Raw genomic sequence first — 27857 nt, forward strand, 5'->3', positions numbered from 1 at the left:
ACATTTGAAAAATTACATGAATAAGAAGACATAATTAACCTTTTTGGCAGACCAGAGTAGTCCACAGGGCCTCAAACTAATCCGATTTAGTCTCAAGCATGATTGTGGCTGATGTTGTGGCCAAAGACGCCAGCAGAGGGCAGCACACACCAGACTGGAGTCGACACGCTCTTGGCTCATCAGCAGTCACATGACGCAAAGAATCACAAACGCGTGTTTAAAGTTTGTCGTGATTGAAAGAAAAAAAATAAAAATAAAAAAAATATATAAAAAAAATAATAAAAGAAAATAAAATAAAATAAATAAATAAAATTTAAAAAATAAAAAAAGTTTGTCGTCATTGTCGTGACATGATGGACATTGTTGTGTTGCTGTCTTCAGCTCAGGTCCTGCTTGATGATGCCGAGCTGAACACACCCACACACACACACACACACACACACACACACACACACACACACACACACACACACACACACACACACACACACACACACACACACACACACACACACACACACACACACACACACACACACACACACACACACAAACACGACCATGGACCATGAAACTGGTGTGTGAGTTGGAAGCCTTATAAAGACAAAGCATGCTGACACACACACACTTACACAAAAAAGCTGAAGTCCACCCAAGAAGGGCATGCATGGACTGCAAATCGGTGTGCATTTCAATGTCTACCTTTGTGAATACATTAGGACACACTTGGACATATTTGGGACACAAACACACAATGAGAATAGTTGGACCTGGTGAGGACATTTAGACATATCCTGAAAGTTTAGACACATTGCTGACATTTGGACCTAGTGAAGTTATTTAGACATTTAAACGGTGAGGACATTTAGAAATAATGAGGACATTTAAAAATAATGAGGTATAATGAGGACTTTCAGACACATGAAGTACATTTAGGCACCGAGTACATTTACACAGTGAGGACATAATAAAGACTTTTACACACACTAAGGACATTTACGCAGCAATGACATGAATGCCCAGTGAGGACATTTAGACATATTGAAGACATTTATCCACAGTGAGGACATTTAGACATATTGAAGACATTTATCCACAGTGAGGACAATTAGACAGAGATGATCGATTAGCCACACTCCTAACATCACGGTGGGCCAATCAGAGATCAGTATGACAACAACACAACTTTATTAGGAAAATCGTCCTGCAGCAGGAAATCCCCAGTAAACACACACACACACACACACACACACACACACTTATACACACTGTATATATACCAGTGGTGGTGCCGTCAGGGCCAGCAAGGCCTTCTCTGCTGGCCTAACATAACCAGAAATCAGTTTTACTTTCCCTAAATATCTAATATTATTCATATTCTCTTCATGTCATATTATGCTCCTTCCAGTGCTGTTGTTTTTAGTTTTAGTTTGTATCCAATCAGAATTGAGGCGGGCCAGTCTAGTACCCGCACTCTTTTACTATGAAGCCACGTTGATGTAACACGTAGCTTGGCATTGTCTTGCTGAAATAAGCAGGGGCGTCCATGGTAACGTTGCTTGGATGGCAACATATGTTGCTCCAAAACCTGTATGTGCCTTTCAGCATTAATGGCGCCTTCACAGATGTGTAAGTTACCCATGTCTTGGGCACTAATACACCCCCATACCATCACACATGCTGGCTTTTACACTTTGCGCCTATAACAATCCGGAGGGTTCTTTTCCTCTTTGGTCCGGAGGACATGACGTCCACAGTTTCCAAAAACAATTTGAAATGTGGACTCGTCAGACCACAGAACACTTTTCAACTTTGCATCAATCCACCTTAGATGAGCTCAGGCCCAGCGAAGCCGACGGCGTTTCTGGGTGTTGTTGATAAACGGTTTTCGCCTTGCATAGGAGAGTTTTAACTTGCACTTACAGATGTAGCGACCAACTGTAGTTACTGACAGTGGGTTTCTGAAGTGTTCCTGAGCCCATGTGGTGATATCCTTTACACACTGATGTTGCTTGTTGATGCAGTACAGCCTGAGGGATGGAAGGTCACGGGCTTAGCTGCTTACGTGCAGTGATTTCTCCAGATTCTCTGAACCCTTTGATGATATTACGGAGCGTAGATGGTGAAATCCCTAAATTCCTTGCAATAGCTGGTTGAGAAAGGTTTTTCTTAAACTGTTCAACAATTTGCTCACGCGTTTGTTGACAAAGTGGTGACCCTCGCCCCATCCTTGTTTGTGAATGACTGAGCATTTCATGGAATCTACTTTTATACCCAATCATGGCATCCACCTGTTCCCAATTTGCCTGTTCACCTGTGGGATGTTCCAAATAAGTGTTTGATGAGCATTCCTCAACTTTATCAGTATTTATTGCCACCTTTCCCAACTTCTTTGTCACGTGTTGCTGGCATCAAATTCTAAAGTTAATGATTATTTGCAACAACAACAAAAAAAGAGTCTATCAGTTTGAACATCAAATATGTTGTCTTTCTCATATTCAATTGAATATGGGTTCAAAATTATTTGCAAATCATTGTATTCCGTTTATATTTACATCCAACACAATTTCCCAACTCATATGGAAACGGGGTTCGTACACAATGTATATATTTACACATTCACGTACATTCACACTAACAAACACACACAAACACTAATACACATTGTATATATATATATATATATACATATATATATATACACATACACACATTGACACTAACAAACACATGAGGATATTCCTATTAAAGTCCATGTCAGTTTTAAACAAGTCTTTTTTTGTCATCTTCACTCCACTTTTACAAGCTTTTTTTTTTACAAGTACACTGTGTGTGTGTGTGTGGGTGCGCGTGTGTTTGTGTGTGTGCGTGAGTGCGTGCGTGTGTGTGTGTATGAGTGCGAGTGTCCTGGCTGGTGTTGACCATATATGGACTTTGGGTTTCCTTTTCTTTCATACAGCTAACACAGACAAGTGTGTGTGTGTGTGCGTGTGTGTGCCTGTGCATGTGTGTGTGTGTGTGTGTGCATGTGTGTGTTTGAGTGTGCGTGTCTAACGTGACGTTCTGTCTGTGTGTGTGCATGTACAGTATAGGGGATGTGGGGACGACTACACCGTGTGTGTAGGTGTGCGCACGCGTGTTTATTACTACACTTATTGTGTTATGTATAGAGTGTTAGAACCCATAATACTGTACGTATATATTATGTATAATAATGTTACATTACAACACATTATGATACATATACAGTACATTATATTACAACACATTATGATACACTATACATTACATTCTGATACATATACATTATATTACAACACATTATGATACACTATACAGTACATTATGATACATATAGATTATATTACAACACATTACAGATTAATAGGCCTTCTTTACCAAATCAAACCTGAGCAATTTGTTGTTTTCAAGTTTTCCATAAAAAAAAGTGTGTCGCCGTAAAAATGAGGAACAAGCAGAGTGCAAACAAAAAGGTCACGTGAAAACCAAACGCCGACCAATCAATGAGCAGGAAGGCGGGGCTTGTCACTCCATCGCTGCTCTGACTTCTTTTCAATGACAACAAAATGATGAACCCCAAAATGGACGTGTGGCCACCTTCTTACTGCGTGTGTCAGGTCAAAGGTGACACTCTGCTGGAGGTGAAGATGCTGATGAGACCTCGACTGTGCTACTCCATACAAGCGTGTGTGTGTGTGTGTGTACGTGTGTGTGTGTGTGTGTGTGTGTGTGTGTGTGTGTGTGTGTGTGTGTGTGTGTGTGTGTGTGTACGTGTGTGTGTGTGTGTGTGTGTGTGTGTGTGCACATGCTCCGTCCAGAGAAATACTTCCTGTCTCCTCTCCAGGGATGAGGACAATTTACTTTGGCCTATTCCTGCCTCCTCATTTCCTGCGTGGATCTTTCTAAGAGGGCATCAACAACACGACACGCATTTCAACTTCTAAATCGTTCTTTCGGAGGGGGGGGTGGGGGTGGGGGGCGTGGGGGGTTCCTCGTCAAAGTCGAACAAACGGTTCTTCATCCTTCACGGAGTTCCTCTTTTTTTTTCCAGCCCTCCCCCCCATCGTCTTTCCACCCCCCATCCCTCCCACGGGCCGTCCTACATGCCCACGTTTCCCTAAAGCTCCTCTAATCCGACCATCGGCTCACCCAATCAGAGCCGCCACTTCCTGTTTGTCTCTCGGAGAGCTCGGGAGCCACCGTGAGTCCACCGCTGCTAGCGCCAGGGCTGGCCGTCAGGTGTGATGATGGTGACGTCACTTCCTGATCCCCGCCATGTTTGACGAGGAGGAAGGCGGCGTCCGGCGGGACGGGCGACGTGGGAACCGGCGACGGCGTCTTCTTGTGTGTTCTGGCTCAATGACCTTATTTGGCCAGACCAGTCACTTGTGATGTAACATTTGGAGTGGACATCCCCCCCCCCCCCCCCCCCAACCCCCCTCAGCTGGAGGGGGCGTGGCCTTTCCTCTTCTTCCAGGGGCTTTAAGCCAGCTGTTTATTCTCTCCCTCCATCTGTCTGTGTGCTCGCTCGCCCAGAGAAGGGAGGCAGAGGAGTCGGACCACGGTGGCAGGACGCCACGCAGGAGCAGACGGAGCGCCACAAGAAGGAGGAGGAGGAGCATCAGGGCGCCGCCGGCCGCATCCCTTCGTAGAAAGCAGGGAGGTCAGCCGGGAGGAGGTGCACCAGAGGCGGGGCGGGGGGGCCGCAGCTCCACGTCCACTCGCCGCCGGGACGCCCAGCCGTCACCACCGATAGCCGGACTAAGATCGGGCAGCGAGGCCTCGCCGACGATGGATTTCAAGGCCAACCTGAAGGGGGTCAAAGATCGCAAGGCCAACGCCAACGCCACGCCACAGGTGGACTTCCGTGGCGTCCTAAACAAGAAGAAAACCGCCGACACGCCCACCCCTGAGAAGAAGACGGCGAATGCGGACAAGAACGGCGAAGGCCACAAGCCGGCGGCCAACAACTGCGTGGACGGAGGCGGGGGCGGCGGCGGCGAGGCGCTCCAGTTCACCGAGAAGCTGAGCGACGCCACCGTGCTGGATGGACAACGTCTTCGCCTGCAGTGTCGCGTCTCCGCCGCGGGTGACGGCGTGGCCAGCTGGACGCTGGACGGGAAACTCATCAAACCGTCCAAGTTCATCGTCCTTGCCAATGAAGGTCAGAGGTCAACACACAAACACACACACACACACACACACACACACACACACCGTGAAGACACTTAGCGTGCACGACGCCAGGAAGCAACCATCAAACTTTGTTTGTTATGGAACAGGAAGTGGGAATGATTCAAGGTAAAGTTAAAGTACCAATGGTAGCCACACACACACGAGGTGACCCATCCCCTTGTTCACCCCCTGGGAGGTGAGGGGAGCAGTGAGCAGCAGCAGTGCCGCGCCCGGGAATCATTTTTGGTGGTTTAACCCCCAATTCCAACCCTTGATGCTGAGTGCCGAGCAGGGAGGTAACGGCTCCCATTTTTATAGTCTTTGGTATGACTCGGCCGGGGTTTGAACTCGCAACCTACCCATCTCAGGGCGGACACTCTAACCACTAGGCCACTGAGTAGGTGCAGCTACGGCTGCCAAACGAAAACCATAAAATTAAAGTAAAACATTGTAAACCAAATAATGATCAAAAACATTATATTTACAGAAATTTTCCTGAAACGTTTTGCGGGAAAAATATCGTAATTTTACAGATTTTTACTAAATTATTAAGATCAACCACCTTTAATAAAGTGACGATGCAAACAGTTCTGCAGAAAAATACCTTTATTCTACAGAGTTTTTCCTAATTATTACGATCAAACACCTTTAATGAAGTGACAATGCTGGCAGTTCCACAGAAAAATACCTTTATTTTACAGATTTTTTCTGAATTGTTAAGATCAACCACCTTTAATAAAGTGACGATGCAAACAGTTCTGCAGAAAAATACCTTTATTCTACAGCACGGGTGTCAAATTTGTCCCGCCGTGTAATTTCCCTTGGCCCTTGAGGCGATATCAAACTAACACTAAAGCTGGCCCTCCGATTATATATTGCGGCGGTGCCGCGGTAACACCGCATTCACCGCTAATTTTTAATACTTGCCACCCCTCCCGGGAGTCTTCCATACTTCAACGCCCCTCCCGAAAATCGTCAGGTCTGCTTTTCAGCCAGTCCAACGAGTGCTGGCCCAGTCACTTTACATGTGCGGCTTCTGTTCGCACACACAAGTAAATGCAACGCATACTTCATCAACAGCCATACAGGTTACACTGAGGGTAGCCGAATAAAAAAACTTTAACACTGTTACAAATATGCGCCACACTGTGAACCCACACCAAACAAGAATGACAAACACATTTCGGGAGAACATCCGCAAAGTAACACTGCATAAACACAACAGAACAAATACCCAGAACCCTTTGCAGCACTAACTCTTCCCGGACGCTACAAGGTGTGTGTGGGGCGGGGGGCGGGGTTTGGTGGTAGCGGGGGTGTATTTTGTAGCGTCCAGGAAGAGTTAGTGCTGCAAAGGATTCTGGGTATTTGTTCTGTTGTGTTTATGTTGTGTTACGGTGCGGATGTTCTCCCGAAATGTGTTTGTCATTCCTGTTTGGTGTGGAGTCACAGTGTGGCGTATATTTCTAACAGTGTTAAAGTTTTTTATACTGGCACCGTCAGTGTAACCTGTATGGCTGTTGATGAAGTGTGCGTACAGAAGCCGAAGTATTCTTGTGACTTGTTCAACCTTGGCCCGCGGCTTTGTTCAGTTTTACATTTTGGCCCACTCTGTATTTGAGTTTGACACCCCTGTGTTAGATTGTTAGTATGGACATAGACTTTTATATAACAAGCTACATATTTAATGAAAGATAATTACTGTAATTTTACATGAATTTGAAAGTAATTTAAGAGAACAGAAAATGCTATGTATAATTAATTTGGTATTTTTCTGTAAAAAAAAAATAAAGATATACATAGTTTGTCATTACTGGCATACTACTTAAAATAACAGGCGGATTGTTTATTTACAGATAATGTCTTCAATTCTACAGTTTTATAAACTATTTTTAAAAAATTGAAAAATTACAGTAGAAATTTAGAGTAAATTAACCATAAAAATAGGTTGTTTTTTTTTACAGTGTGGGAATCCCATCATGACGATATGAATCCAACGCAACAAAATGTATCATTTCAACTACAGCAGCACTTTTGTTAGCATGCTAGCAGTGTAGCATTCCGGCGTCATCAAGCCGGGGACGAAGACGAGTTAGACCGTGTCTCAAATTGAATACTTTGTTCACCAAACGCACAAGAGCGGGAAAAATGCAGTGAGCTCAAAATGGCGAGTGGGCAACCCTGGACGCTTACCACTTTCAAACGTCGCCATCTTGGCTACGTAGCATAAATCTCAAATGGCGCTCTTCTATACTTACGCTAATTCTTTTGAGCGCATAAGTGTGGCAAAATTCACATACTTGCCAACCCTCCCGAATTTTCCGGGGATACTCACGAATTTCAGTGCCTCTCCCGAAAATCTCCCGATTTACAACCGGACAAACAATGTTGGGGGCGTGTCTTAAAGGCACTGCCTTTAGCATCGTCTCTGACCTGAAAAGGAGACTATTATAAATGTCTCCGTTATCCATAGTGTCTTGTTCCTTATTGTAGCAATAAGTTGAGCCAACACACGACTTGCTGCTAACTGTACTTTTATTCACCACTCCTGGGAATAACACATCACATTTCAGGCAACGCTAAAACAGGAAGTACCTCGTTCCTTGGGCCAATCATATTCGTGTATACTTCAGGGACCGCTCGGAGATCGTATTACCTAAGAATATTACATATAGGTTTATATATAACCCATAAAGTAGGCAGGCACGGAGCTATTTCTCAGCGCGTGTTTATTCCAGTCGGCACCTTAATACACTGACACACAACATCCGGATTCCCATCATGCATTGCTTCAAAACTATTTCAAGTTGTAATATCCAAAATTTCCAGCCAGACAAACTCAAATAGTTAAGCAAGCAGCAAGGTATAGTACAGTTAGTAGAACAACTGTGTTTTCATTACTGTTTACTGTACTATATATATATATATATATATATATATATATATATATATATATATATATATATATATATATATATATATATATATATATATATATATATATATATATATATATATATATATATATATATACATATATAAGAAATACTTTAATTTCTGTGAATTCTAGCTATAAATATACTCCTCCCCTAACATAGTGAGAGTCTTACTATTATGTTAGCTCCTCCCCTAACATAGTGAGAGTCTTACTATTATGTTAGATCCACCATGGACTAGACTCTAGTCCATGGTGGATCTAACATAATAGTAAGACTCTAGTCCATGGTGGATCTAACATAATAGTGAGAGTCCAGTCCATGGTGGATCTAACATAGTAGTGAGAGTCCAGTCCATGGTGGATCTGACATAATTGTGAGAGTCTAGTCCATAGTGGACCTAACATAATAGTGAGAGTCCAGTCCATGGTGGATCTGACATAATAGTGAGAGTCCAGTCAATAGTGGATCTAACATAAAAGTGTGAGAGTCCAGTCCATAGTGGATCTAACATAATAGTGAGAGTCCAGTCCATAGTGGATCTAACATAATAGTGTGAGTCCAGTCCATGGTGGATCTAACATAATAGTGAGAGTCCAGTCCATAGTGGATCTAACATAATAGTGTGAGTCCAGTCCACGGTGGCTCTAACATAATAGTGAGAGTCTAGTCCATGGTAGATCTAACATAATAGTGGGACTCCAGTCCATGGTGGATCTAACATAATAGTGAGAGTCTAGTCCATGGTGGATCTAACATAATAGTGAGAGTCTAGTCCATGGTGGATCTAACATAATAGTGAGAGTCCAGTCCATGGTGGATCTAACATAATAGTGAGAGTTTAGTCCATGGTGGATCTAACATAATAGTGAGAGTCTAGTCCATGGTGGATCTAACATAATAGTGAGAGTCCAGTCCATGGTGGATCTAACATAATAGTGAGAGTCTAGTCCATGGTGGATCTAACATTATAGTGAGAGTCTAGTCCATGGTGGATCTAACATAATAGTGAGAGTCCAGTCCATAGTGGATCTAACATAATAGTGAGAGTCTAGTCCATGGTGGATCTAACATAATAGTGAGAATCCAGTCCATAGTGGATCTAACATAATAGTGAGAGTCAGTCCAGTCCATGGTGGATCTAACATAATAGTGAGAGTCCAGTCCATGGTGTATCTAACATAATAGTGAGAGTTTAGTCCATGGTGGATCTAACATAATAGTGAGAGTCCAGTCCATAGTGGATCTAACATAATAGTGAAAGTGTAGTCCATGGTGGATCTAACATAATAGTGAGAGTCCAGTCCATAGTGGATCTAACATAATAGTGAGAGTCCAGTCCATGGTGGATCTAACATAATAGTGAGAGTCCAGTCCATGGTGTATCTAACATAATAGTGAGAGTTTAGTCCATGGTGGATCTAACATAATAGTGAGAGTCTAGTCCATGGTGGATCTAACATAATAGTGAGAGTCTAGTCTATGGTGGATCTAACATAATAGTGAGAGTCCAGTCCATGGTGTATCTAACATAATAGTGAGAGTCCAGTCCATGGTGGATCTAACATAATAGTGAGAGCCTAGTCCATGGTGGATCTAACATAATAGTGACAGTCTAGTCCATGGTGGATCTGACATAATAGTGAGAGTCCAGTCCATAGTGGATCTAACATAATAGTGAGAGTCCAGTCCATAGTGGATCTAACATAATAGTGTGAGAGTCCAGTCCATAGTGGATCTGACATAATAGTGAGAGTCTAGTCCATGGTGGATCTAACATAATAGTGAGAGTCCAGTCCATAGTGGATCTAACATAATAGTGAGAGTCCAGTCCATAGTGGATCTGACATAATAGTGAGAGTCTAGTCCATGGTGGATCTAACATAATAGTGAGAGTCTAGTCCATGGGGGATTTAACATAATAGTGAGAGTCCAGTCCATAGTGGATCTAACATAATAGTGAGAGTCCAGTCCATAGTGGATCTAACATAATAGTGAGAGTCCAGTCCATGGTGGATCTGACATAATAGTGAGAGTCCAGTCCATAGTGGATCTAACATAATAGTGAGAGTCCAGTCCATAGTGGATCTAACATAATAGTGAGAGTCCAGTCCATGGTGGATCTGACATAATAGTGAGAGTCCAGTCCATGGTGGATCTGACATAATAGTGAGAGTCCAGTCCATAGTGGATCTGACATAATAGTGAGAGTCCAGTCCATAGTGGATCTAACATAATAGTGAGAGTCCAGTCCATAGTGGATCTAACATAATAGTGAGAGTCCAGTCCGTGGTGGATCCAACATAATAGTGAGAGTCTAGTCCATGGTGGATCTGACATAATAGTGAGAGTCTAGTCCATGGTGGATCTAACATAATAGTGAGAGTCTAGTCCATGGTGGATCTAACATAATAGTGAGAGTCCAGTCCATAGTGGATCTAACATAATAGTGAGAGTCCAGTCCATAGTGGATCTAACATAATAGTGAGAGTCCAGTCCATGGTGGATCTGACATAATAGTGAGAGTCTAGTCCATAGTGGATCTAACATAATAGTGAGAGTCCAGTCCATAGTGGATCTAACATAATAGTGAGAGTCCAGTCTGTGGTGGATCCAACATAATAGTGAGAGTCCAGTCCATGGTGGATCTAACATAATAGTGGGAGTCCAGTCCATGGTGGATCTAACATAATAGTGAGAGTCCAGTCCATAGTGGATCTAACATAATAGTGAGAGTCCAGTCCATGGTGGATCTAACATAATAGTGAGAGTCCAGTCCATGGTGGATCTGACATAATAGTGAGAGTCTAGTCCATGGTGGATCTAACATAATAGTGAGAGTCCAGTCCATGGTGGATCTAACATAATAGTGAGAGTCCAGTCCATGGTGGATCTAACATAATAGTGAGAGTCCAGTCCATGGTGGATCTAACATAATAGTGAGAGTCCAGTCCATGGTGGATCTAACATAATAGTGAGAGTCCAGTCCATAGTGGATCTAACATAATAGTGAGAGTCCAGTCCATGGTGGATCTGACATAATAGTGAGAGTCCAGTCCGTGGTGGATCCAACATAATAGTGAGAGTCCAGTCCATGGTGGATCTAACATAATAGTGGGAGTCCAGTCTATGGTGGATCTAACATAATAGTGAGAGTTTAGTCCATAGTGGATCTAACATAATAGTGAGAGTCCAGTCCATGGTGGATCTAACATAATAGTGAGAGTCCAGTCCATGGTGGATCTTACGTAATAGTGAGAGTCTAGTCCATGGTGGATCTGACATAATAGTGAGAGTCCAGTCCATGGTGGATCTGACATAATAGTGAGAGTCCAGTCCATGGTGGATCTAACATAATAGTGAGAGTCCAGTCCATAGTGGATCTAACATAATAGTGAGAGTCCAGTCCATGGTGAATCTGACATAATAGTGAGAGTCCAGTCCATGGTGGATCTAACATAATAGTGAGAGTCCAGTCCATGGTGAATCTGACATAATAGTGAGAGTCCAGTCCATGGTGGATCTAACATAATAGTGAGAGTCCAGTCCATGGTGGATCTAACATAATAGTGAGAGTCTAGTCCATGGTGGATCTAACATAATAATGAGAGTCCAGTCCATGGTGGATCTAACATAATAGTTAGAGTCCAGTCCATGGTGGATCTAACATAATAGTGAGAGTCCAGTCCATGGTGGATCTAACATAATAGTGAGAGTCTAGTCCATGGTGGATCTGACATAATAGTGAGAGTCTAGTCCATAGCGGATCTAACATAATAGTGAGAGTCTAGTCCATGGTGGATCCAACATAATAGTGAGAGTCCAGTCCATGGTGGATCTGACATAATAGTGAGAGTCTAGTCCATGGTGGATCTAACATAATAGTGAGAGTCTAGTCCATGGTGGATCTAACATAATAGTGAGAGTCCAGTCCATGGTGGATCTGACATAATAGTGAGAGTCCAGTCCATGGTGGATCTGACATAATAGTGAGAGTCCAGTCCATGGTGGATCTAACATAATAGTGAGAGTCCAGTCCATGGCGGATCTAACATAATAGTGAGAGTCCAGTCCATGGTGGATCTGACATAATAGTGAGAGTCCAGTCCATGGTGGATCTAACATAATAGTGAGAGTCCAGTCCATGGCGGATCTAACATAATAGTGAGAGTCCAGTCCATGGTGGATCTGACATAATAGTGAGAGTCCAGTCCATAGTGGATCCAACATAATAGTGAGAGTCTAGTCCATGGTGGATCTGACATAATAGTGAGAGTCCAGTCCATGGTGGATCTAACATAATAGTGAGAGTCTAGTCCATGGTGGATCTAACATAATAGTGAGAGTCCAGTCCATGGTGGATCTAACATAATAGTGAGAGTCCAGTCCATGGTGGATCTAACATAATAGTGAGAGTCCAGTCCATGGTGGATCTAACATAATAGTGAGAGTCTAGTCCATGGTGGATCTGACATAATAGTGAGAGTCTAGTCCATGGTGGATCTGACATAATAGTGAGAGTCCAGTCCATGGCGGATTTGACATAATAGTGAGAGTCTAGTCCACAGTAAATTTCACCACACCCAGTGTGTGTGTGACGATCGTTGGGACTTTAACTTCAAACTGTCAGAACTGACGCACTTGGGACCGAAGTGCACTTATTGACGTGTACTCATGGACTGAATGAAGTCACGCAGGAATGAATGAACGCCAAAATAGGTCAACAAGTTGATTTTCTTTCTTCGTGTGTGTTCCCAGGTGGCCTCTGCTCGCTGACCATCGACAAAGCTCTCCCAGAAGATGAAGGCCAGTACAAATGCAAGGTGCAGAACTCCGCGGGCCACGCCGAGTGCTCTTGCATGGTCCTGGTGGACGGTGAGAACGTCTTCCTTTAACTATCACACGTGCGGCGACCCGGGGTCTCGGGTGTGCCTGCGCGTGTCGTCCTATAGAAACGAGGTTTGTCTTTTGCAGACCCTCCAGAAAACTCTCCGGCTGACAAGAATTCCAAGAAGAAGACTCCAACCTCAGAGAGTGAGTTTCCAAAATATGCAGCAGCAGCAGCCTCGCTCCTTTTGTCCCAATAAGGAGCTGCAGGCAGGGATCACTGCTTCCCACTGCACACACACACACACACACACACACACACACACACACACACACACACACACACACACACACACACACACACACACTGGCAAGGCTGATGTTGCTATTTTAAATCGTCTCTGTGTACATTTGTTAGCGTGAGCACATTCATCAGTGTCACATGGTACATTGTAACCGTCACCCCCTACAGGTCTGAACAGCACACGCTCATGTCTTTACCATGCACCTGTGTGTGTGTGTGTGTGTGTGTGTACATATTTAAGTGCACGTGTGCGATTGTTCCAGGCTGATAGCATGGTGCTAGCTGTTAAAAAGACATTTAGCACCACCGCTAACGTTAGCATCCCTATTGACTGTTGACGTCCTACTTGGTAGAGCTAGACTAGGAGAGGTCCATCATGGAGGTGAGTGGAAAAATGGATTCGGTGATGCGAGAACAGGAAAGGATGCCCAAATATGGTCACGCGCAAGCCGGGCGACCAGTAGCTCACACACTCATGTTTTTGGTCTTCAGGTGAAGCTCGCATAAAGAAACCCACAGCCAAGACGCCTCCCAAGCAAGGTAACACACACACCAACACACACCAACACACACACTGAAAAAACTGAAATTTAAGTAAAATTCAATATCTCAAATAAGGGTGATATTTGCTTATTTTCTGTCTGATAAGATAATTCTTCTCACTAAGCAGATTTTATGTTAGAGTGTTTTACTTGTTTTAAGTGTTTTGGTCCTAAATCAGTGGTTCTTAACCTTGTTGGAGGTACCGACCCCCCCCCCAGTTTCATATGCGCATTCACTGAACCCTTCTTTAGTGAAAAATACTAAAAAAAAAAAATTCAAATTCAAGACAAAGTTATATGTTTTTGGTAACACTTTAGTATGGGGAACATATTCTAAGTAACAAAGACTTAATTTAGAGTTTTTTGGACACTTGGGGAACATATTCTAAGTAACAAAGACTTAATTTGGAGTTTTTTGGACACTAGGGGAACATATTCTAAGTAACAAAGACTTAATTTAGAGTTTTTTGGACACTAGGGGAACATATTCTAAGTAACAAAGACTTAATTTGGAGTTTTTTGGACACTAGGGGAACATATTCTAAGTAACAAAGACTTAATTTGGAGTTTTTTGGACACTAGGGGAACATATTCTAAGTAACAAAGACTTAATTTAGAGTTTTTTGGACACTAGGGGAACATATTCTAAGTAACAAAGACTTAATTTGGAGTTTTTTGGACACTAGGGGAACATATTCTAAGTAACAAAGACTTAATTTAGAGTTTTTTGGACACTAGGGGAACATATTCTAAGTAACAAAGACTTAATTTAGAGTTTTTTGGACACTCGGGGAACATATTCTAAGTAACAAAGACTTAATTTAGAGTTATTTGGTTAGGGTTAAGGTTAGAGGGTTAGGGCCAGGGTTATAATAAGGCCATGCCGAATAAGGCATTGATAAGTACTTAATAATGACTAGTTAAGAGCCAATATGTTACTAATTTGCATGTTAATAAGCAACTAATTAATGGTGAATATGTTCCCCATACTAAAGTGTTACCATGTTTTATTACTGGTGCACAAAATGAAGCGTGCATGAACATCACCTTGTTCAAACAACAAAACCAACACAGTGCATAAACTCACAACAAATTACACACCTGCAAATCAGTCTGACTTCTGCTGTTGCCGTATCCGTAATACGCCGATAGGGAGAAGTTTTTATTTACACGATGAGTCGGGTGTGTCTTGACCTCCACCGAACCCCTGAGCCCGACTCACAGAACCCCTAGGGTTCCATCGAACCCAGGTTAAGAACCACTGTCCTAAATGATCTCAGTAAGATATTACAGCTTGTTGCTGAGATTTGATGACCTATATTGAGTAAAACATGCTTGGAACTAGAATATCAACTGTTGCAAAGCTGTGTCATCAACACTCACAAGTATAAAAACACTTTTTTAAAGTAATAATTTAGTATTTCAAGCATGAAAAAAAAAATCATGATGCCGAGCTCGTAAAAAACCTACTCAGTGGCCTAGTGGTTAGAGTGTCCGCCCTGAGATCGGTAGGTTGTGAGTTCAAAACCCCGGCCGAGTCATACCAAAGACTATAAAAATGGGACCCGTAACCTCCCTGCTTGGCACTCAGCATCAAGGGTTGGAATTGGGGTTTAAATCACCAAAAATGATTCCCGGGCGCGGCACCACTGCTGCCCACTGCTCCCCTCACCTCCCAGGGGGTGAACAAGAGGATGGGTCAAATGCAGAGGACAAATTTCACCACACCTGGTGTGTATGTGACTATCATTGGTACTTTAATTAATTTTAATAGCATTATGTCAAGATAATGGCACTAGCATTTACTTAATTTAAGAATATTTTTCAACATATTGAGAAAAAAGGTCTCATATTTGTATTTTCTACCAAGAAAAGTGCACTTGTTATTAGTGAGAAAATACTTATTTCAAGGTATTTTTGGGTTCATTGAGGTTAGCTAATTTGACTTGTTTTGGAAAGTCTTGACAAGCCAAATGTTCTTGTTCTATTGGCAGATAATTTTGCTTGGTTCAAATAAAATAACCCTCATTTATTTGTTGTTATGTTATGTTATTTTCATTTATTATGCGCCCCCCAACCAACTGTTACATCAGCCCGTATTTTTTTTTCTTCTTGTTTTTGAACACTGAGTTTTTGCAGTGCACGCACACACACACACACAGAGGTAGTGACGCGTTGTGTGTGTGTGTGTGTGTGTGTGTGTGTGTGTACAGCGCTGCCTCCGCACATCCTTCAATTCCCAGAGGACATGAAGATCCTGGCAGGAGAGAAGGTGGAGATCCCCTGCAAGTTTTCTGGCGCGCCGCCCATCAACTGCACCTGGCTGAAGTTCAGGAAGCCTGTGAGTGCCATCCCAGACCGACGTTACAACGTTGCAACGCATGTAAACGTGCGCGCCCGCACACCTGTGTTCAGATCCAGGAGGGCACGCCGGAAATCACCATCACCAGCACAGAGAGCAGCAGTCACTTGACCATCTCTAGTGGCCAACAGGAGCACTGCGGCTGCTACACCATCGAGCTGAGGAACCAGTATGGCCTCCGACAGGCGGCACTCAACCTCACCATCGTGGGTAAGCGTCACTGCGCCCTCCTCTTCCATGCACCCTGACTCATTTCAGCAGGTATATTGGGCCCCGAATGGTATGCGTGCACCTTCAATAGTCGCCGTCTTGGCATACAGTCTTGTAATGAAGGCAAGACATGACGTAAGTGTCGATATTAGCTATACTAGCCTACTATCAAAATGACTACCGCATTTTTCGGAGTATAAGCCGCACCGGAGTATAAGTCGCACCGGCCGAAAATGCATAATAAAGAAGAAAAAAAACATATATAAGTCACACTGGAGTATAAGTCGCAATTTTGGGGGAAATGTATTTGATAAAACACCAAGAATGGACATTTGAAAGGCAATTTAAAATAAATAAAGAATAGTGAACAACAGGCTGAATAAGTGTACGTTATATGAGGCATAAATAACCAACTGAAAACGTGCCTGGTATGTTAACGCAACATATTATGGTAAGAGTCATTCAAATAACTATAACATATAGAACATGCTATACGTTTACCAAACAATCTGTCACTCCTAATCGCTAAATCCCATGAAATCTTATACGTCTAGTCTCTTACGTGAATGAGCTAAATAATATTATTTGATATTTTACGCTAATGTGTTAATCATTTCACACATAAGTCGCTCCTGAGTATAAGTCGCACCGACCAAACTATGAAAAAAAACTGCGACTTATAGTCCGAAAAATACAGTATCTGACACAAATCTTCATTGATAGAGATGTTGAAATTTTAATATTGATTCTACACATTTTTACAACTTTGGAAAACATTAGTAAAACGGAGGCTTCTCAGAGGGTGAGATAACTCCTGCAAATGACTGTCTTAGAATGGCCAGAGGTACAGATGTGTGTGTCCAAGTTAAGGGGAACGACAGGCTGTCTTTTTCTAATGGATTTATTACAACCTTAGCAAGTTGGGTAACGTTTGCTGTGGTCTGGAACAACATCGCGCACATGCAACTATCAGAATTGCAGCCGATATTACATACAGATAATGTGTCATGAGACATGCAAATATCAATTAAATACACAGAAGACATAAGGAAATTAAATGAGCTCAAATAAACCTACAAATGAGGCATAATGATGCAATATGTACATACAGCTAGCCCAAATAGCATGTTAGCATCGATTAGCTTGCAGTCATGCAGTGACCAAATATGCCTGATTAGCACTCCAACAAGTCAATAACAACAGCAAAGCTCACCTTTGTGCATTCAAGCACAGCATAAAAGGTTTGGTGGACAAAATGAGACAAAGAAGGAGTGGCATAAATTATACATGTAAAGAAAACTGTTGCATCACAGTCCACGCAACTACAGTGAGTTCAAGAACCACCGAAATTAGTAGGACGAAACAGCGCTCGCCAAAAACTCTCATCAGTGAAGCATAAACACAAACATATTAGGAAGGTTTGTGTCATGTGTGTCCTCCTACAGAAACCAGATTAAAACAAATTATCCTTTTCTCTACGCAATCTTTTTCCATTTTCATACATTTCTGAAAATAGGGCGCAGAAAAAGAAGGCTGCACTAGAGAGCCGCGGGTTACCGACCCCCGTTTTAACGCCTTGGCATCGAAGCTTTCAAAATATTTGCCCAAATAAAAATGCCTGAAGGAAAGTCGGTGCTGTCTCGCTTCACTTCCTTAGGTCATCATGCCCAAGTCCTCCATGTTGGTTGACACGCAGCATGTCGGAGAGGTTCACGTTGTTTTGGGAACACAAACGCAGCGTTTGCAGCGGTGCGCTGACTGTTTGATACCTTTTATGGCAGCGGAGCGAGCGCTCCACCGGTCACATGTTTCCTGTCAGCTCATCCTTCACGTGACCTCGACTGACCTCTGCCATGCCGTATAATCCTGACCAGATTTGCGTCCTGGAAACGTTCATCGAAGTCAAAAAAAAAAGAGAGAGAAGATTTTAGTCATTTAAGAAAGGACAATTGGAAAAATAAACCTCTTGTATGCCCAAACGTCAAGAAACTACAACAAATGGTCACCAGAATCTCCAATAATCCTGTTGACATCCGTCATCTCTCCTCAGATAAACCCGACCCCCCAGCAAAGGTTCCGGCGACGTCAGATGTCAAGCGGGCTAGTCTGACGCTGTCCTGGTACGGTCCAACTTATGACGGCGGCAGCGCCGTGCAGTCGTACCACCTGGAGATATGGGACTCTGTGGACCAAAAGTGGACACAGCTGGTGTCCTGCAACAGCACATCCTACAACATCCAAGTGTGTCCATGTCCACGACTATGTCCATAATTATACTGTATCTATGTCAATGTCCATATCTTCACCCATATAAATTCCCTTTCCTGAGTGTGAGCTCCAGCCTTGCAACACCACCGTCTCATCAACTTCCCGTTCGCTTCTAGAATCTTCTTCCGGAACGCCAGTATAAGTTCAGGGTCCGAGCAGAGAACATCTACGGGATTAGCGAGCCAGGCGCTGAGTCAGAGGCTATAACAGTGGGCTTAGTGGACGATGGTAAGTACTCACGCAAATAAATGTGGACTGATGCCATCTAAGTGGACTAACATGTCCTTTACCTGTCCTGACAGAGAACCAGGATGAGGTGGAGGAAGAGGATGACGGTACAATACTCACATTTCCTGTTCTACTGTTGATGACCTGGGGGTACAAATAGGGTTGTTGTTCACAGTCAATGACGCCACCTTTGACCCTGTCTTCCTATGTGTCACACTCAGAGAAAGAGCCAGACTACAGACAGGTGGCGGTCCGAGCAGACATGAAGGTGAAAGAGCTGTACGACGTGGAGGAGAGGCTGGGAACGTAAGACCCCGCCTGTTCACAGGCGACCTAGAAGGCACCATTTCTGCTGCTTCTGGACAAGCAATTGACTCCATTAGCCACTGCCCTGTACGTACAGAAGTCCCTGGTGAGTGAATGTGTTGTGTTGGTATGCAGGGGGAAGTTCGGACAAGTCTTCAAGCTCGTGGAGAAGGCCACCAAGAAGGTATGGGCAGGGAAGTTCATCAAGGCGTACTCAGTCAAGGACAAAGACAACGTCCGGCACGAGATAGGCATCATGAATAGCCTCCATCATCCCAAGCTTGTCCAGTGCGTGGACGCCTTCGAGGGCAAGTCTGACATCGTCATGGTGCTGGAGATGTAGGTGATACAGCAGTCCACTCTGCTGATCGGCTGACGGCAGACACCAACACACAAACAAACATTTTTCTTTCTAACAGCTTCTCTCCCTCTTACACGCTTTTTTTTTGTAATTTTCCCGCCTAACAAAATACTTCTGGAACGTGGTTTGTAGGATCTCCGGTGGCGAGCTGTTTGAGCGCATCATCGACGAAGACTTTGAGTTATCGGAGCGCGAGGTGATCAAGTACATGCTGCAGATCGTGGACGGGGTGGGCTTCATCCACAAGCAGGGCATCGTGCACCTTGACCTCAAACCGGAAAACATCATGTGTGTCAACAAGATGGGCAGCAAGATCAAACTCATTGACTTCGGCCTCGCCAGGCGGCTAGGTGGCGACACGCGTGGCAGTATTGACAGTTATGTAAAAATATCGCCTTTGACCTTGTGATCTCCTGCAGAAAATGCTGGAACTCTCAAAGTTCTGTTTGGGACACCAGAGTTTGTGGCTCCTGAAGTGATCAACTATGAAGCTATCAATTACCCAACTGACATGTGGAGTATTGGAGTAATCTGTTACATACTGTGAGTACCGCAGTCATTCAGTGTTAGAAAAAGCTGTTATCTCTTTGTGAAACTTTTCCCTGCATACATCCCAACAGGCTGAGCGGTCTCTCGCCCTTCATGGGCGACGACGACAACGAGACTTTGGCCAACGTGACTTCGGCCACGTGGGACTTTGAGGATGAGGCCTTCGATGAGATCTCGGACACCGCCAAAGACTTCATCACCCAGCTGCTGAAGAAGGACATGAAGTAAGGAGGTCTTCTTGTTTGAGGGGGGGATAGCGAGAGAGAGCAACAAAACAAAGGAGCTGTGTGGCGTTGCAGGAAGCGCCTGACCTGTCCTCAGTGTTTTGAACACGCTTGGCTCAAGCAAGACACCAACACCATGAAGGCCAAGAAGCTGTCCAAGGAGAGAATGAAGAAGTACATCCTTAGGAGGAAATGGCAGGTAAGCCGCAGGACATCTACCATCTGCAACACCATCTTCATCCTTGACACAGGAAGTGAATGCTTGTGGTTCCCTGGCAGAAAACGGGTCATGCGGTGCGAGCCATCGGCAGGCTGTCGTCTATGGCCATGATGGCCGGGGTCAGCGCCAAGAGGGGCTCGCCCACTGAAGGTAGACCAGAACTTCCCAGAATGTTGTTGAGGTTGGGTAGTGTGTGAACATAATGTCATTGTGAAGTCGGAGATGGGAAGTTGCAAGTAAACGAGAATGGGGGTTGGGTAACTTAGCTGCTACAGCGATGAGCCAACGTGGTTCTTGACTTGCGTGTGTAGAAGATAACCAGTTCCTGGAGTGCTTGGAGCTGGAGCAGAAAGTGGAGTGCAAGCCTACCTTCAGCGCGGTCATCAAGGACGTGGAGGTGGTTGAAGGCAGCGCCGCCCGCTTTGACTGCAAGATCGATGGTACCCACCCATCCCGCCTTTCTGAAGTCCCGTCCGTTCACGACGCTTAGCGCTCTTTACAATCGCAGGTTACCCCGATCCCGAGGTGGTGTGGTACAAAGACGAGCAGCCTATCAAGGAGACTCGACACTTCCAGATCGACTACGACGAGGACGGAAAATGCAGTCTGGTCATTTCTGAGGTCAGAGCTCAATGCTGGCAATTGCCATGGACACAAGTCACATTCCTGCTAGGAGGGGTAGGAATATTTAGACTCCTCACAATTCATTACGACTGTCAATCGATCATTAATGACGTCTTAGCTGGTTACTCTGCTAAAAGTTAGACTTGTGTTATTGTGTGAGTGCCCAAGCAATCACACATTTAGTATTCTACACCCGAAAAAGCATCTATTCAGTATTATTATTCTGCCGCAAAAGTTTGCCGGAGGCCACAGCCCACAGTTTTCATCCAATCATAACCGTTCAAGTCTCAAAACGTAAAACGGGAATCGTGAGCCGGTACAAATACCCGGTTTTCCCAAAATTCCAGGACTTCCGAAACATCCCTTCTCAGTTCAAACTGTTACTACGTCAACATTTTTCAACCGATTCGTAAAATTCCAACACCAATTCATATCATTGAGGACAATTGTGCTTGTATCAATATTTTCAAAAATTCCCGGTTTTCCCTTAATTATTCGATTTCCAGGACATTTCCATTCAAATAAATGGACATATTCCAAAGTTCGACAATGCCCAAAATCTTGCGCCATTTTTTACCCGATTCAGACCTTGCAACCATCCACACACACTGCTTTTCCGAGACATCAAAGGCAAAATATATTTTCCATTTTCCAAAACTCCCCGTTTTCCCGGAATTTCTCCCCATTGACAATGTATGGGCAATATACAAACTTCAGCATATCCCACATTTCTCATCCCATTTGAACTGTTCCACCATCCACACACTCCACTCGCCCAGGACATTCAAGCCAGCATGTTTCCCTGTTACGAAGATTCCCTAATTTCCTGGAATTACCAGGAATTGCATTGAAAATGGATGGGAAATATACAAACCTCTCAATATCCCACATTTCTCAACCCATTTGAACCGTTCCAACATCCACACACTCCACTCACCCAGGACATTCAAGCCAGCATGTTTCCTTATTGCGAAGATTCCCTAATTTCCTGGAATTCCCAGGAATTCCATTGAAAATGAATGGGAAATATACAAACCTCTCAATATCCCACATTTCTCAACCCATTTGAACCATTCCACCATCCACACACTCCACTCACCCAGGACATTCAAGCCAGCATGTTTCCCTGTTGCGAAGATTCCCTAATTTCCTGGAATTACCAGGAATTCCGTTGAAAATGGATGGGAAATATACAAACCTCTCAATATCCCACATTTCTCAACCCATTTGAACCGTTCCAAAATCCACACACTCCACTCACCCAGGACATTCAAGCCAGCATGTTTCCTTATTGCGAAGATTCCCTAATTTCCTGGAATTCCATTGAAAATGAATGGGAAATATACAAACCTCTCAATATCCCACATTTCTCAACCATTTGAACCGTTCCACCATCCACACACTCCACTCACCCAGGACATTTAAGCCAGCATGTTTCCCTGTTGCGAAGATTCCCTAATTTCCTGGAATTACCAGGAATTCCATTGAAAATGAATGGGAAATATACAAACCTCTCAATATCCCACATTTCTCAACCCATTTGAACCGTTCCAACATCCACACACTCCACTCACCCTGGACATTCAAGCAAGCATAATTCCCTGTTCCGAGGATTCCCTAATTTCCTGGAATTACCAGGAATTCCACTGAAAATGAATGGGAAATATACAAACCTCTCAATATCCCACATTTCTCAACCCATTTGAACCGTTCCAACATCCACACACTCCACTCACCCTGGGCATTCAAGCAAGCATGTTTCCCTGTGCCGAGGATTCCCTAATTTCCTGGAATTACCAGGAATTCCATTGAAAAGGGATGGGAAATATACAAACCTCTCAATATACCGCATTTCTCAAACCATTCGAACCATTCCAACATCCACACACTCCACTCACCCTGGACATTCAAGCATTTTAGTTCCACTCACGCGCATCGGCGGTTTGCACACACAGGGCAATGCAATTTCTAGTCCTGTTATTGTTTCACTGCCTCACTTTCAAGCTAATTTTAGCGGTTAGCGGTCCTCTCCTGCTGTGTTTTTCTCTGTGTGTGACAACGCTAGTTCCACATTTTAGAACAGTGGTTCTTAACCTGGGTTCGATCGAACCCTAGGGGTCGGCCTCAGGGGTTCGGCGGAGCCTCTGCCGCTGAGGTCAAGACACACCCAACTCATCGTGGAAATAAAAACTTCTCCCTATCGGCGTATTATGGATACCCTCCAAACAATTTTCCCTCTAATTTTCCATCTGATTTGCAGGTGTGTAATTTGTTGTGAGTTCATGCACTGTGTTTGTGTTGTTCTTTGAACAAGGTGATGTTCATGCACGGTTCATTTTGTGCACCAGTAAAAAAACATAACTTTGTCCTTAATTTAAAAAATGTTTTATTTTTATTTTTCACTAAAGAAGGGTCCGGTGAAGGCGCATATGAAACTGGTGGGGTTCGGTACCTCCAACAAGGTTAAGAACCACTGTTTTAGAATCTGCCATCCTTTATTTAACACACTTAAAGGCCTACTGAAAGCCACTACTACCGACCACGCAGTCTGATAGTTTATACATCAATGATGAAATCTTAACATTGCAACATATGGCAATACGGCCGGGTTAACTTATAAAGTGCAATTTTAAATTTCCTGCCACACTTCCGGTTGAAAACGTCTAGATATGATGACGTATGCGCGTGACGTCAATGGTTGATACGGAAGTATTCGGACCCATTGAATCCAATACAAAAAAGCTCTGTTTTCATCCCAAAATTCCACAGTATTCTGGACATCTGTGTTGGTGAATCTTTTGCAATTTGTTTAATGAACAATGGAGACTGCAAAGAAGAAAGCTGTAGGTGCGATCGGTGTATTAGCGGCGGACTACAGCAACACAACCAGGAGGACTTTGAGGTGGATAGCAGACGCGCTACCGTGAGTACAGCGTTGGCTTCCAAACATTTGATCGCTTGCCCGTACGTGCGTATCGCTACGTGCATGTCACATACGTAACTTTGGGGAAATATATGTTTCTTGCCGACTGATGGCGGCCGGGGTGTCGTCGAAAGCTACAACGCCCGCCGCCGCCGCCGTCCCGTAGCTAAGTTAGCTTCAATGGCGTCGTTAGCAACAGCATTGTTAAGCTTCGCCAGGCTGGAAAGCATTAACCGTGTATTTACATGTCCATGGTTTAATAGTATTGTTGATTTTCTGTCTATCCTTCCCGTCAGGGGTTTATTTATTTTGTTTCTATCTGCATTTGAGCCCGATGATATCACGTTAGCTCAGTAGCTAAAGAGCTTCGCTGATGTTTTGTCGTGGAGATAAAAGTCACTGTGAATGTCCATTTCGCGTTCTCGACTCTCATTTTCAAGAGGATAAAGTACCCGAGGTGGTTTAAAATACAAATCCGTGATCCACAGTAAAAAAAAGGAGAAAGTGTGGAATCCAATGAACCCTTGTACCTAAGTTACGGTCAGAGCGAAAAAAGATACGTCCTGCACTGCCTCTCTAGTCCTTCGCTCTCACTTTCCTCATCCACGAATCTTTCATCCTCGCTCAAATTAATGGGGTAATCGGTCTGAATCTCTCTCGCTGCATTGTAAACAATAGGAAAATGTTAGGAGTCCTTTCTCCTGTGACGTCACGCTACTTCCGGTACAGGCAAGGCTTTTTTTTATCAGCGACCAAAAGTTGCGAACTTTATCGTCGTTGTTCTCTACTAAATCCTTTCAGCAAAAATATGGCAATATCGCGAAATTATCAAGTATGACACATAGAATGGTCCTGCTATCCCCGTTTAAATTTTAAAAAATCATTTCAGTAGGCCTTTAAGTAATCGATATTTAGATGTTAATTGATTCAGAATCATCCACGTCCCAATCGTGATGCATCGAACAATCGATCATTCCCCCCAACCCTATACCTGCTCGTGTCGCCATCTTGAATCTTGTTCACTGCGTTCCACAGGTGTCGGGCGACGACGACGCCAAATACACGGTGAAGGCGGTCAACAGTCTGGGGGAGGCCACGTGCACCGCCGAACTGCTGGTGGAGGTGATGGCCGGGGAGGAAGAGGAGGAGGAAGAGGAGGAGGAAGAAGAGTGAAGCCACTTCCTTGCTGTGTCTCAACCGGCGCACTTCCGTACTTACACTTTTGAGTGCACGAGTGCGATCACAATGAGAAGTAAGTGGTGAGTGTGCGGTATTGGACACTAACTGTACCAGTCGCCATCTTGGCTCCATATGGGGAAGGGAAGGGGCTTCTAAACTAAAAGCCCTCATTTGAAGCAAGGGGATTGGGACAGAACTACGCTGTCAAAATTGGCCTGACTCAGTTGACTGACGGAAGTATTCCATTTGAGACACAGCCTTGGACTCTGGCAGGAAGCAAGGAACCCCCCCACCCCCGACCAGGAAGCTGTGCACTTCTACTTCCTTTGTGAGTCCAGGGAAAGGATGAAGGCGCCTGATATTCACAGAGCTGGCTCACATGATGCACAGCCAAGGTGGTGGAAAGTTAGACACCAAATCACAAGTTTGTCTTTTAACTTAATGATCTAAAAACAAAAAAAAAAAAATGAGCTAACGGCCCAACCTGCAGGTTGACCCAGTTCTGTCAATACAGCCGGAGTGACAACTGTGATAATCATTATTTATAAGTACACCACACACAAACGTCTTTCTCATGTAGTTTGTTCTTGCGGAATGTGTGTGAGCCTTAAAGCGACGCTGTCGCCATGGTTTCCTTTTGGCTGCCTTCCAAACATGTTTGCTGTGTTCCCACTGGGTGACACTGTGCTTTCACCACATGGCCTCCTTCACACACTGATGACGACGAGCAACGGGGATCAAACAAGTGGCCTTGCAATCACGAGACAGCCCTGAGCCAAAACTTTGTGTTGAAGCGCGCACACATGCTTTTTTTTTTTTTTTACGGCTTTGTAAATGACGTCAGCACTTTCTTTCAATACAATATTCACAGAATGGATTCAACTAAACCAGGGGTGTCCAAAGTCCTTTTATTGGCATGTGGTACTTTGTAAAACAGCAAAACTGAAATTATACATTCAAAAATAATAGTCCTATAACACAAAGCGTATCTAAGTAGGATTAATTTTTAAGATAACAGGACTTTATTTGTCAATCTGGCCCCTACATTGTCGGGTTTTTCAGTAAAAAAAAGTCCGCACCCCCCTGAACTAAACATTTCACAGATATATGTGTGTTGTATATGTACATTTATTTCACGCACACACCGACCTTGGAGATTTGCCGCACGTCACAACTGGCAGGCATTTGGTTTTTTTCAACTAGTTGTGTACGAAGAAGGTTCCTGTCTCGTTTGTACAATTCTATATGACTTTGACATGTATGACAACACTGCCAGTGTACTTTCTGACTAACACTTAAGTAATAAAATAATCACAAACCAATGACTGTGGTGCGCATCTCTTCATTACACCTCACACTATTCTATTCTATCTTTATTTTCCTTTATTTAACCAGGTAAAAACTCATTGACATTCAAATCTCTTTGACACGAGAGACCTGGCCAAGAGGGCAGCAAAAAACAGCTTTCATCAATACATAGAACAACAAAAACAAACCGTAGAAGTCACACACTAAAGTTAAAAGCACAAATTACTTACAACATAAACATAAAAACACGCAATAGGTTAAAAAAAAATATATATATATTCAATAAAAACAAATGAAAAATAAGTACAGTGCCCAATAGAAACAGCTTTTCAAACTTTAGAATGGCCTGAAATTCCCCCAAAGTGATGAGTTCAGGTAGCCTCAGATCCGTTTGTAATTTATCCCATGACCATAGCAGCAAATCTGAAGACTTTTTTTTACTAAGACTTGTGTTGGCTCCAGGAACCAACCAAGGATGACCTTAAACTGTAGCGACTGGAGTCTCTACACCAGTGGTTCTTAACCTGGGTTCGATCAAACCCTAGGGGTTCGGTGAGTCGGCCTCAAGGGTTCGGCGGAGGTCAAAACACACCCGACTCATCGTGTAAATAAAAACTTCTCCCTATCGGCGTATTACGGATACGGCAAAAGCAGAAGTCACACTGATTTGCGGGTGTGTAATTTGTTGTGAGTTTATGCACTGTGTTGGTTTTGTTGTTTGAACAAGGTGATGTTCATGCACGGTTCATTTTGTACACCAGTAAAAAAAACATGGTAGCACTTTAGTATGGGGAACATATTCACCATTAATTAGTTGCTTATTAAAGGCCTACTGAAACCCACTACTACCAACCACGCAGTCTGATAGTTTATATATCAATGATGAAATCTTATCATTGCAACACATGCCAATACGGCCGGGTTAACTTATAAAGTGCAATTTTAAAATTCCTGCCACACTTCCGGTTGAAAAACTCCTTTGGATATGATTTATGCGTGTGACGTCAGAAAATGTACAGAAGTGGTTGGACCCCATCGGACCCGATAGAAAAACCTCTTGTTTTCTTTGACAAAATTCCACAGTATTCTGGACATCTGTGTTGGTGAATCTTTTGCCATTTGTTTAATGAACGATGGAGGCTGCAAAGAAGAACGTTGTAGGTGGGATCGATCGGTGTCTTAGCGGCTAAGTACAATACTTACAGCAACACAACAAGGACTACTTACTTAGAAGACGCCTAGCCGATGCTTGCCGCCAAACCCAAGGATGAAGTCCTTCGTCGCGCCGTC

General features: G+C 43.6%; 1 protein-coding gene across 1 annotated transcript; it reads left to right on the plus strand.

Annotated features, from left to right (window-relative positions):
• The first annotated feature begins 4441 nt into the window (after nucleotides 1-4441).
• On the plus strand, nucleotides 4442-26581 carry LOC133659002 (myosin light chain kinase, smooth muscle-like). The gene is made up of 19 exons (XM_062061593.1): nucleotides 4442-5185; nucleotides 12891-13007; nucleotides 13107-13166; nucleotides 13756-13803; nucleotides 16019-16146; nucleotides 16221-16377; nucleotides 18428-18618; nucleotides 18762-18873; nucleotides 18948-18980; nucleotides 19095-19179; nucleotides 19315-19518; nucleotides 19673-19890; nucleotides 19960-20083; nucleotides 20161-20313; nucleotides 20389-20512; nucleotides 20593-20683; nucleotides 20845-20973; nucleotides 21042-21154; nucleotides 25116-26581. The coding sequence occupies exons 1-19, from the start codon at nucleotides 4813-4815 to the stop codon at nucleotides 25251-25253; spliced, it is 2598 nt and encodes an 865-aa protein (XP_061917577.1). The 5' UTR covers nucleotides 4442-4812; the 3' UTR covers nucleotides 25254-26581.
• Nucleotides 26582-27857: the final 1276 nt, after the last annotated feature.

Source organism: Entelurus aequoreus, linkage group LG10, assembly GCF_033978785.1.
Source record: "Entelurus aequoreus isolate RoL-2023_Sb linkage group LG10, RoL_Eaeq_v1.1, whole genome shotgun sequence".
Lineage (NCBI taxonomy): Eukaryota > Metazoa > Chordata > Actinopteri > Syngnathiformes > Syngnathidae > Entelurus > Entelurus aequoreus.